General features: G+C 41.9%; 1 protein-coding gene across 1 annotated transcript; it reads right to left on the bottom strand.

Moving 5' to 3' along the window:
- Positions 1–2: 2 nt before the first annotated feature.
- LOC124343601 (proline-, glutamic acid- and leucine-rich protein 1-like) lies at positions 3–3,598 on the bottom strand. The gene is made up of 13 exons (XM_046796989.1): positions 3,220–3,598; positions 2,986–3,137; positions 2,792–2,901; positions 2,647–2,724; positions 2,349–2,576; positions 2,126–2,250; positions 1,906–2,018; positions 1,643–1,835; positions 1,412–1,560; positions 1,163–1,341; positions 877–1,086; positions 206–814; positions 3–140 (listed from the first exon to the last, which is right to left on the bottom strand). Exons 1-13 carry the CDS (start codon positions 3,399–3,401, stop codon positions 51–53), a joined length of 2,418 nt encoding a protein of 805 aa, XP_046652945.1. The 5' UTR covers positions 3,402–3,598; the 3' UTR covers positions 3–50.
- Between the last annotated feature and the right edge of the window lie 8,796 nt (positions 3,599–12,394).

The raw sequence follows: 12,394 nt of genomic DNA, 5'->3' as shown, positions 1-12,394 counted from the left end.
CATTTTTGTTTAGACATCCTTTCTTTTTATTCGTGTCAATTGCTCATTCTTTAGGCTGGTACATCGTGAAACGAAGCTAACATGTCATCCAAAGTGTCATCCAGTTCATCCACCCCGTTTTCGGTCTCTTCAATCTCCATCTAAAAATAAAAATGAATAGAATTAAACAATGAAACCATTGAATTAAATAATAAAAATGCCAAACCTTTTCTTGTAGGGGTTCCGCCGTTGGTTTGGAATCGTCAAGAGGCCTCTTCCGAGCGGGCGACGCTTTATTTTTCGTTTGCTTCGTCTTGGGAGGATTTGGTGATTGCTCCTTGGCTGATTGCGGTGGCATAGCCGCGGCCAGCACTTTGAGCGCTTCCTTGCGCGTCATCACTCTCGGTGATTTGACTGGGGACTCGCTGGATATCGTCGTTACACCCATAGGAGGTGTTAAAAAATCATCGTCGTGTTTGCCATTCGTTTTGGTGAGAGAAAGTCGCTTGGACGGTGGCGGCGATGTCTCGGGTTGGCGAATTTCGACCGTCGACTCGACCGAATTCGGGGGAATCTGTCGGCGCGGTGGTGTCGACAGCTGATCGATCGCGACAACTGGTGGCTTCTCAATGGACATGGCGGCTGGCGCTGGTTGCGATGGAGCGGATGTCGGCAGTGAGGGTTCCACCATCTTGGCGGCCCAGCCATTCAATAAAGGAGCTTCCTGCTGGATGGAGCGCAATTGTTTCATTTCCATCGCAAAGTTAAACGTCGGCCCTCTGGGTCGCAATATCGACTGGATCGACGCCAAGGCTTCGATGCATCTCGTCGATACCTGCAAATTGAAAACAGATATGCAATTTTGTATTACATGAAAAAGCATAAATCTCGTATTACCTCAAGATTGGGATCGTTGAGTCCATTGTTGAGAACGGCTGAAGCATAGTTGAGTGGAGCCGGCCACTGAGGACTGGGGCAGAGCACCAATTTCTCCAATAATTGATAGAGGCCAGCTCGGCAACGGGGGTCGTTGTACGGCAGAATCGTGTTTAATTCAGCACCATTCATAATTTCGACAAGAATCGATAAGACGATTTCTTGGACTTCCTAAGAAACAGAAACGCATGTCATCAGCAAAAGCAAAGAAGGGCCAGCAACTCTTGTTTCACTTCAAAATGTTTACCTTATGTATTGTGGGCTTGATCCTGGGTCCGCAGCAGAGAAGGATTGTAGATAGACACTGAAGGGCCATCTGACAAACGTCAGCATTAGCTTTTAAATCATCTTTCTGGAGAATCACTCCGGGAGTATCCATCTTCTTCTTTCCTTTTTTGGTCGTCTTCCCGTTGCTGGGCGGATTTACTGCGAGAGAAATTCAAAGTTTACATATCAAAATGAAAACAACACAAAAATGTTTGCATCTTATCTCTACCTGTCAGCAGCTGGACAGTGTCGCGATGAACGAGGATATCTGACAGCAGTTGGCTAAACAGTACATCGACACACTTGCCCAATCCGCAAGCCGAGCGACTAGCGGCCACCCATAAGCACAAGTTCCTATAGACTTGGCTGCGTAATTTCCTGCATGTATTCAAGTGGGCAGCAGCCACATTCAGTATATCAATTTCAGAATTCTATTTGTCCAATTTGAAGTGATCTTTACCCGTAGGGTCTCTCAACTCCGACTCGACGTCGATCAAGTGGAGTGAAAGTCCACTGGAGCACTTGAACGAAAAGGTTCATAACGGTTGTCGCTCTCGTCAATAGCTGACTCCTGCAGACGGCCACCAGCGATTTCAGCACATCCAAGACGGATGACTGAAGGTCGGGGATGATGGACGCCAAGGTCAATTGTTCTGTTCATAAAGGACGACATTTCAAGATTTCTGGGGCGAACAATACAAGAAGCTTTTGAAAATCAAGTACCAAAATTAGCTCTCGCCGTCTTCGACAGACTTTTGCTGTTGAGCGCTAAAAGTCGAGAGATCATTGCCAAAAGTCGATCAATCGGCACATTCTTCGCAACGGGGAACGGCTCCCTGTTTCGAAATAGAAAAACAAAAAAAATTGATTGCAGTTGGAACTGTGTTGGCCAATTCCCAGGAAATGGAAAGTGAAATCAAAGTTAAAAGGAAAGTCACTTTACGTTAGCAACAAGACTAATGCTGCGCAGAGGTTTATAAATCGGCGTTGTTGATCGTGTAGTAAAACCATCGGGTTTTTATGTTGCAAGGCTGGCAGCTTCAATGGGTTCGAGGAAGCTTCTTGTGTCTGCGTTTGATGATGAGCAAAGTGGATATTATTGGATTCGTTAGTTTATCTCTTAACCGCTTCGCCCTTGACGGGTTTGGGTGAGTTTTTGTTTATACCTTCAGCTCCTCAATGTTTCTAAACATCCCGTTGATGGTGCCATGGATCGAATCGATGAGTTGCACGCAAAACTCGATCCAATTGCTTCTGTGCTGGGCTCCTTGCGATCCGCTGCCGCCGACGCTGGGCAACTGCGCCATGCAGGCCGCCCAGGTAGCGCGTAAGCTGGGATCGGTGGCCATTTCGTCCCAATCAATCAGTGACAAAAGGCTTCGCTCAATAGTACCCTGGAGTGTTGGAAAGAATGGCTGGCATGATGTTTCTTGCATATCAAATCAACAGTTATCCTTCACTGACCTTCACTGTGCCACACGGGTTACCATAATATTTCATACAGGTCTTGAGGCACTCAAGGACATGCACTGTAATGGAAGCCTAGTATTCAATGTCATGTACAGGAGTTTAGCTCGGAATCTGTTATTGCATGTAAAACAATGCTTACCTTTTGTAACAATTCCGGCTCACAGAGCAAGGCTACCAGTTGTGAAATCACTGTGGTACTGAGTTGCCGGGAGAGTTCTGGAAACTGGGAGGAAAATGCCAACAATTTTCCTGCAATTCAGTCAAATAAAAAAATATATACCCAAGAGGGGTTAACAGGTGCCGGGATAACAAATGACACAGATCAATGCTCACCCAAAACTTTACAGGCTGTGGGTCCGACATTCATTTTGGATGGACCGTGCAGTAATCTCATCACCTGTTGGGTCCACAAAACGCAATTGGAGGTGAAGGTGTCTGTGCCACACTGAGTTATGACTACGTCAAGCAGGAGAGCTCCCTCGGTCCTGGGAAATGAAATTTAAAAAGCAAACCAGGCAAAGATTAGGGCCACACCTCAACAGTCTGTTAACAGCAACTACTACTTACCTGGAATCGGGATTGTTGAGCTTGGAATTGATAACGCCAACGGCATGATTCAAGTCGATTTCATTTGCGACAAGTTCACCGAAACTCTGATGGGCCCTGCACGTCTCGAGAAACTGTCCGAGATTGTGTTCACCTTCGACGCTCTCCGTGTACAACGGCAGTAAATTTAAAAGGCCATCCATATCGGCGACTTGCTCTCGTGCTTATTCACAATGCAAGCGGTGGGGAAAAAAACAATTTTTATCTGACACACGCAAGTACTAACTCTTCTTTTTATTTTGTTAACAAACAGATTCAGAATTTAATAACACGTGGAGAAGCAGCGAAATCGAGTGTCGTCTGTTGAGAGATTTTCGACTGCCATTGGCTGAAAGCTTTGCGCGTTGCCATATCGAGTCAAATGTCACGAACGTGTCCGGATTTCTTAAAATCCGAATAAATAAATGAAAAAAATAAATAAATAAAAGGAAAAACACTAAAAAAGACTCGAAAGAATCTCTTTTTTTTTTCCTATCCAGCTGTCGATACATATGAATATGAATGTCCGAACCTTCCTCTTATTCTAAAAGCTTCTGTGATGCTAATCGCTTCTCTCGGGGGTCTTTCGATCGATCCCCGAGAGCTAACGTGCTGTAATCAGGACATTTTTATGCGCAACGGCAGAGATCGTGCGAGAATACAAGTCGGGAGAGAAGACAAGCCAGACGGCAGCTCTTTTTTATTGTTCTTATATTTTCTGGAGAAACAAATTCCGCCATCTGTACGGAAGAGAGTTGGCGTCAAGACGAGGTCAACTTTGTGCATAATAATCGGCGGAAAAAAAACAAAAATTTTAAATTTTTGTTTTTTCATAGAAACTTATTGATCTGGCGGGAAATTTATTTTAATTCTTTTTTCTATTTCGGCTATCGACGTTTTTGATCAATCGATGGAGTGCGACGTTGTACACCTTATTCCAAAATTGATGGACTGCAAAATGCATTACGTTAGAAAACGGACTATGGGCCGACCCAAAAAAAAAAGAAAGAAAAAGAAAATGATGTCGGCTAAATATAAAGGCCCGTCTAAGAAATTTATATATACTAAATCTTCCTTTTTTTGAAGAATAGAAATATTTTGCGATCAAATTGAATTTGCCCATTCGGACATTGATCTCGATTTCGCGTCCTATTCTCTGTCTGTAATTCCGTCCGAAATTTTATTACTCGGCGAAGCTTTATAGCTGAAAAAGAAGAAAGAAAGAAAAGAAATAAGGTATTTTATATAAATACGTGCTCGAATCGATGGCGGCTGGCTTTTCCATTTTGACATTTTCTCTCTCTCGATGTTATACAGTAAAAGTTGGCGTGGCGAATAAGAATCAATCGGCCGGGATATGGTAAATCGTAAAAACTAAAAAAAAAAAAGGCATTTTCGAACAAGGAAGTACATATAATATATTCTCTGTGTCATTCGACATTGTCAATTCTTCTCTATAGACTCCATACATATGTCACACGAAGGCAAATGCACACAGAGAGAGATGGAGAGCAGCGGGCGGACGGATATATTGGAGAAGAAATTTGGCGGGACACTCAAACACACTTGGGCGCGCGCTCGGCTCAAAGTCATTTCAGCCGAGCTCTTGGGCTATGGGCTAGAGGGGGGTGTTGATCAATACGTCTATAAACATTTTGCGCCAAAATCAAAAAAGATCTCGAGGTCGTCGAGGGTCTAACTTTTATTTTTTTTCTATAAGATTGGCTTGCGGGAGAACTAACACACCAAGCTAAAGTTATAAGATGGAGAAATCCCGCAGACACAATATCACCGACTGCTGTTGTACTACAGACCTTGACAAAATAATGGCGTCGGTTCGCAGCAGCAGCAGCAAACACACACAAAAAATAGAGAGAGAAACATTCTTCTTTTTCTTTTTGTATATTCCATGTCGTTCGTTCGTCGAGTTTTTTTTCTTTTCTTCACGCGACTCGGTAGAAAAATTCCACCCGAGACGGGCCCAGGCCAGAAAAAAAACTCCCCAAAAACTAAACATAGCCTAGCTCTTTCTATCTATCTATTTCTCTGCTACATCTAGTTTTTGTTTTAATTCTAAATAAATGACGCGCCGTATAGATGTGTAATCAATTACATTTGACGGTGCTGGAAGAGAGGCCAACGGTATAATAGTTGGGGGAGGCCAGCAGATATTGCCAGGCTCTCTCTCACACAAGAGACCGAGTGATCAATCGGATCACGAACGCCGTGACATTGTCTAGAGAAGAAACAAAAAATTTCTAAAATAAACACACGCACCATCTTTTTTCCCTTCTCCAACGCACCGGCCCGTGTGTCCCTATCTCGTGAATCAAAAACGCACTGCTGCAGTGTGTCGCCCGTCCCCACTGACCGCGCAATTAGGTCACGGTCACGGCCGTGATACCCCCGGATAGGCCTATCCTATCCACCCTGTCTGTCGCGGAGACAATTCGGCTGATCGATTCTCTCAACAACGGGTTATTTTCGTGACGATTTCAAACGAGTCCAAGACGTAAAAGGCGGATCAAGACGCAACCGGACGTCCTTCAATTTTGTTATAGAAACGCCGCGCTCGAAATAATAGACACGCTCCTATAAATAAACCCAACGTGAAAAAACAACCCAACCAAATCACATTCATCCAATCCTATATAAGTATACATCGCTGGATTTATCAATCCGGGTTAACGATCGTCTAGCGTGAAATGAGAGACGTTTTATTCGCCATCCTGTTCGTTATAATCATTTATATATATATAGCTACATACCCGACACCACTAGATTACACACGAACGTGTGTAGTAGTATAGGCCGTGAGAGAGAGAAAAAAAAGAGTCAAGGTCGAGCTATATGGTTGGTCGATATGTGCGAGCAGATTTTCCCGTTAGAACAGCGTCCACGACGACGTTATGTTCTTTATTTTTTCGGGTTGAATGGAAGTGTGGGTGGAAAAGTCTGTTGGGTTTTCTTTTGATAAAGCCTACACACACATACAGCTGTATAGCGGCCGACGTCATATATTTGAGACCCAGAAGGGCGACGCCATTTTTTTTGTCGTGCACGGCACAGTGAACACAAACACACCCAATCCATTCAACTTAGATATTTACGATATCTACACTATGGTATATATAACTTTATCCGTGTGTGTTTCGGTGCGGAGGAATACACATAAGACATATACTACACCGGGTGGCGGCAGCTCCTGCAAGTGTAAAGAATAGAGTGTGCGTTACATCCTCTCCAGGGCATATTTACACACACACACACACCGTATGTATATGTAAGAGAAGAACAAAAAGTGAGTGGGCATACACACATAGCACACAGTTGTGTAAGAGAGTTTTGATTCACGACCAGAGTTTGTCTTTGCCAATGGCGCGCACTAACTTTGATTTCAACGTGTAGAGAGGCGAGAGACCTTCCTCCGGCCGGAAGAGTCTCGTCTGTTCCCATTTGATTGGGTAAAAGAAGAAAAAGAAAAAAACATTTTATTTTTATTATTATAATTATTTTTATTTTAAAGAATAATTTTTATTGAAATTGAAATTTTTTTTTTTTTTATTTTTGTTATGTGTCAAAATAAAGTTTTTTCATTGTATTTTATTCCCGGCAATGAAAACGGCAAATCAAATTCGTTCGGGGGTTTTTTCGGTATCGACAATGAAAGTTGTCGGATGCAACAACAGGTCCAGCGGCCGTGATCCGCCGCATCCTAGTGAGCGTGTGACGGCGCATTTCTTCTCCGATTCAATTCAAATTGGAGAGGTGAATTTTAACGAACGGAAAAATTGCTGATGCGTCAATAATAATAACGCGGGAAACGTCAATCCCCTTTTTTTTAGCGAAATTGTTTTTTTCTTTCGGGTGTTTTTGGGTTGGCGTAATAATTCAATCACCACACAGCACCGCCCGCACACGAATACTAATTTATCCTTCCGGGGTTTTGTATGATAAATCCCCCTCCGAAAAACAAAAACCAAAAATGTTTCAATCCATTTTCATTTTTGATATAATAACGCAATACCTGTTTTTTGATTTGATCTTTGAAGCGCAATCTTATCTGCTCGGCTGCATAAATCACCGCTGGTGGTGGTGTAAGTGTGGGCGGAGACGACCATCACCTCGTCCATCCGTGTAACGAATCAATTTAATATGATAACCAAAAAAAAATCGACCGTGACAAAATTGATAGTATGGCGCTCTAAAAAAAATAAAATAAAATCCCAAGGAGTTGACATTGTTTTCTCTATTCTCGTCCCAATAATAAAAAAAAAAACCCAAAAAATCTACGAAACGATCGGATCTCCCGCTGATGACCTTGCGGGACAACCGAGAAACGATACAATCTTATATACCGCAATAAAAAAAAAATCTAAAAAAATCTATCCCGCCAAAATAAGAAGAAAGAAAAATAGTTTGCACATGTGTGGTGACGAGTCCCCCAAAAACACATTTCGCGTGATGATTGTGCAGAAAATGAAAAAGAAAAACAACTCTGTTTTGGGGGGGGTTTGATGTTGTGGCTCATTTGCTCTTGTAAGTGTAACGTTTGTTTTGATATCGACCCTGGTGAATTGGGTGGTGCGTCCATCTTCAAACTCTTTTTCTGGGCAGACGCGACACTCACTGTTAGCTGCTGGCCCAGTGATGAATAGGCTTCATGGGAAATCACAACCGAGTCACAAAAGCAGCGGGACAGACACACACAATCAAGTGCGTCTTGTTGTTTTGTTTTTTTCCTTTTTTTTCTTGCTGTTGTTGTTGTTGTTGTTGGCGAATGGATAAAAGGTCGCCGTGTCGTGACCAACTTTGGCTATAGCGACAGCGAGTTTACGCGACGGGACTTTTGCGGGAAAAATACAATCGAAAGAAAATAAGAAAAAGGAGAGTTTCATCTTTTATTTTTGTTGTTGGCCAGAAAATGGCCGTGTGCTGTTGTTGCTGGTGGAATGCGAGAGCCGTGTGTTATATATGGCGGATAAAATAAAGGGAGAATCCTTTTTAAGGAGAATTTGAAATTATTTTAGTCGCAGTTAGAATAAAACAATTTGAGCGACACTCGCTGATCAACTCCCGTTTTCTAGATTCTAATGGCCGGCCGGGAATTCATCTCGTGAGAGTTAAGGAAACGCCCAGCTAGCAGGCCAGGCCAGGCCAGGCCTGTTTATTTGTTTGTTTGTGACCTGCACTGTAATGTGCAGCTGCTCATCTCCAACTTGTTTTGGCGTTTCTCTCTTTTAAATACAAGATAAATGTCGGAGAAAAAAGATTAGACGACAAACAACACCCAGCCCAATTAAATGTAAATATTTATGCGAATTTTCTTTTTTGTGCCCGTCTAAAATAATAATTTTCTCATCAGGGCTTCCGGTCTCTGTTGCTCTGTTGCTCTATCGTCCCCTTATTTGGTTTAAACATTCCAGTTTTTCTTCTTTTTTTTTGAATTTTTGGAAGAAAAAATAAAAATTTCTGTGTGTGTTATCTTCTTCCTGCTTTGGAAATATCACGGTCATAACGTTTTGAAAGTCAAGCCAGACGGAGAAAAACGATATGACCGGATTTGGCCACAAGCAGTAGTACTTTTTTTTTCTTTTCTTTTTACAAATGAATTTTAAAATTCTGATTAATTCGCAGTCTTTTATATTTTGATTTTTTTAAGGAAACGAAATATACACCTATAAATATTATTTTGATTGATCAATTAATTTAAAAAAAATAGAAACTGGTTTGCTAACGTCATTGGTAATTAATCTAATTTCGATGGCGATTGAATTATATCGTACAGAGAGGTGAGAGAAATAATGAAAAATGAATGGAATATTCAATCACATTTGAAAATCACATCGAACGGAATGCAGCAGCAGTACGAGTACATTTAGATTTCCGCGTTATCCCGGGCGCAATCAGACGATCACGAAAAAATGTACCCACCAAGGTCACACACGAGGTTTACAAGTTAGAGACGCTTACGTATTTTACTCGGGGAGACATAAAAGGGCCTTATGTGTGCACACCACCATATAATTCGCAGAAACAATTGAGCATTATTCTGAATATATGTAAACTTTCACCGAATTGTATTTATACAACATCAGTTGGATCGAATTTAAATTTTAAAATCAGATGGAATTTGAAAAAAAAGCCCGCCAAAAAAGATAAGATTTGAAATTTCCATTTTGAAAATGGGAATTTTGCACTTTCATCATCCACTCTCTCTCTCTACTCTCTAGCTCTACCTTGACAAGACAAGTTAAAAGCTCGGCAAGTTGCGACGGAAATGGCTGTGCCGTGCAATAATACAGAAGGTGCCTTATATACAGAAGATAAAATAGGAGAGAGACTACCGGCCACCATCGCAAGAGATTATTTCCTGCTTTTCGGGATATTACACAAACGCCAAGCCGAAAAAAGGAAGAAGAAGGAAGAAGGAAGAAAAGAAAGTAACTAGAAAACCTTGTTCCGTTTTTCTCTCTCCCACGCCCAAAAAAAGAAAAAGAAATCACCGGGAGTGTTTGTATGTACACACGTTAGATCTCTGCACTTTCGTTTAGATGTGATTTTGCTCGCCCACCACCTGCCCATTTCTACACGGCAGAAAAATAAGATATTTATATAGAGAACTGGGCCGGTCAAAGGCCCAAACCGTTGGGGGTTGTTATATATATTTCACAGATATCGAATTTGAACGCTTGACCGCTGCTGGGGTCATCGGGAGTCTTATATAGTTATACATTGCGATATTGCCGAATGTAAAAAAGGTAGTAGACACAACCGGCGTGTGTCTACTACTATTGCCCCCCACAATTTCGCGTGCCGACTCGAATGGACTTTTTCGGCCAGCGCGCGGATATTTCGCTCTTATATAATGTTATATACTATACAAGTGCAGACATCTATATTAGATCAATTGTGCGCATTGCAGAAGTCATAGGAGCAAAAAAAAAAAGGACGTCTGTTATTGTATAGGCACCGGCGGCTATAGCAACAGCAGTGTATAGAGTATCAAATAAAATATATCAGCACTTGAGAAAATGTTGGCCATCAAAAATAAAATAAAATAAAACGCATAAGCATTGTTATTACCATACGGCCAACAACAACAACAACAGCTGTTGTTGCTCTGATGGTTTTGCACGGTTCAATCGATATGCTAGTGCCTGTTTTTTTGGTCGTCTCCCGCGGGATAAGCAAATCGCCAATTTTATTGTAGAACCCCCGGGAAAAAAAAACGATTGTTTTAAATATTATCTCATGTATAATTTCATTGAATATTATCAGGTACATTATTCGTCCATTACGGACAATGGTCCGTCTCTGTATGTTACAATATACGTCGGGTGAATATTGTTGCGCATCGATATCGAATAAATTGGAAAATTTTATTTTTGATTCTAGCTACGGAATTTCGAAATTTAAATTCCCGCGCCATTTATTTTCCCAACGACAGTTTGTCTTTTTCATCCTGGACATTTTTGGCTCGTGCCACAGCAGTCGTCGTCGTGGCGCAGGTGCGCTCATCCATCTTGTATCGGGTCCGGCGACATGGGCCAGCCGCGTGTCGGTCGGTCGGCACATCTTTTGCGATTCCTTCAACAATTTCCAAAATGCCGTTCGATCGTTTCATTTTTAAAAAAGAGATAAAATTTTGTTTTGATTCGCCCGCCAGCTACCAATACCAGAAAATTGTCCGGGCAGAAAAACTTGCTTTTTATTTCATTTTACTCCCAAATTATTTTGGACATAAAAGGTATTAAATAACATCGGACTGAACGAACTGGGGAAATTTTTTTATTCCCACCGCAAACGTCAAGGCCCGGCTCTCTAAGTGCATCCAATTCAAATGCGGATTACTACCACGGCATTTGAATTGTTTATATTCCGACTACATAAATAAGAAGGACGGATAAGAAGGACGGCCAGGATTTTTAGACAACATTACACGTGTGTGTGTACCTAAAACGTCTCGTCTCACAGCCAAACACACACAAAATCCAGCAAGTCGCTCTGTGACAGAATAAGAAGGAGGGAAACGGGATATTGCCGCGGGTACCCTTGGAGATCCCATAGTGTACACACAGCTCGGTTGCTGTTGTTGTTGTCTGTCCGTTTCCTCTCTCTCTGTGTGTGTGCAAAAGGGCTGGGCTGCTTTGGCATTGATTGGCGGGAGTCCCGGACGGCCATTTCCTACTCCCCCGGCCCTATTGTGTGTGTAGAAAAATCACGACGGATTTCTCCTTTAATTATCAGACGGCCGACGACGACGACGAGAGAGAGTGCTGGATTACAGTGATTAGGCCTATATAGTATCTAAACGGCCAGTGTATAAAAATAAATCGAAAATGTTATTTCTTATATGCCCGGGGATTATTGTAGTCCAGTTCGGTCCAGCAACAAATCAAAACGAATCGATTTTTATTTGGGGGTTCGACCTAGATTTGTCTTAGAATAAAACAATTGCCCAGCGTTTATCAGAGTATTACACACACACACACCCGGAGGATTATATAGCGCAGCTCGGTTGATATTAATTACTTTTTTTCAATCGCTATTAGATTTAATCCCATTTCTTGACTGGGCACCTTTTTCTTTTCTCGCCGCCCGCCAGTTGCCCGTCTACAGTCGTCGCAATAGTTAATAGCCATCAGACCCAGCCATTTCTAGATTTGTCCTCGAAAATGAAAAAGTAAACTTCAACAATTTACAACCTGTGTACCCTGTGCTTGTATAGGTACTACACAGTTGTTGTTGTTGTTGTTCAACTGCTGTTTTAGTAATTCGACGACATCTTTTCCGCGATTTTTCTATTTGATTTGGGCACAGTGTAGAGTTTAAAAATAAAGTTTTAGCTCTAGTCTGACATTGCTGAGCTGCTCTTTATATGGCCTTTAATTCCCAATGTCTTTAAGACGCTCAATGGCTTTTTATTACAACAGCGGAGAGACGGACGGACGGACGACGTAGTAGAGTGTATATATAATATAAACACGCGGGTCGGGTTTCTGCGACTCCTTTTTGCCATATCGCCGTATTTATATATTCCCTATCGCTATAGCAGCAGCAGTTGAGATCTTCCCTTATCGGTGTGTGGACACCAGATATTTTCTCTTTTGTTTTTGTTTTTCTGCCCAGTCATGCCATTTGATATGTCCAGCTA

The sequence above is a fragment of the Daphnia pulicaria genome, chromosome 6 (assembly GCF_021234035.1).
Source record: "Daphnia pulicaria isolate SC F1-1A chromosome 6, SC_F0-13Bv2, whole genome shotgun sequence".
Classification (NCBI taxonomy): Eukaryota; Metazoa; Arthropoda; class Branchiopoda; order Diplostraca; family Daphniidae; genus Daphnia; species Daphnia pulicaria.
This window is presented reverse-complemented; position numbering and strand designations above follow the sequence as displayed.

What these genes read in the sequence shown, in the direction of transcription:
- LOC124343601 (XM_046796989.1), bottom strand. Translation starts at nt 3,401, where the DNA reads ATGGATGGCCTTTTAAATTTACTGCCGTTGTACACGGAGAGCGTCGAA. An exon ending in CTCAACAATCCCGATTCCAG is followed by an intron (nt 3,138 to 3,219) that starts GTAAGTAGTAGT and finishes TTCATTTCCCAG; the next exon opens with GACCGAGGGAGCTCTCCTGC. An exon ending in GGAGTTGAGAGACCCTACGG is followed by an intron (nt 1,561 to 1,642) that starts GTAAAGATCACT and finishes GAATACATGCAG; the next exon opens with GAAATTACGCAGCCAAGTCT.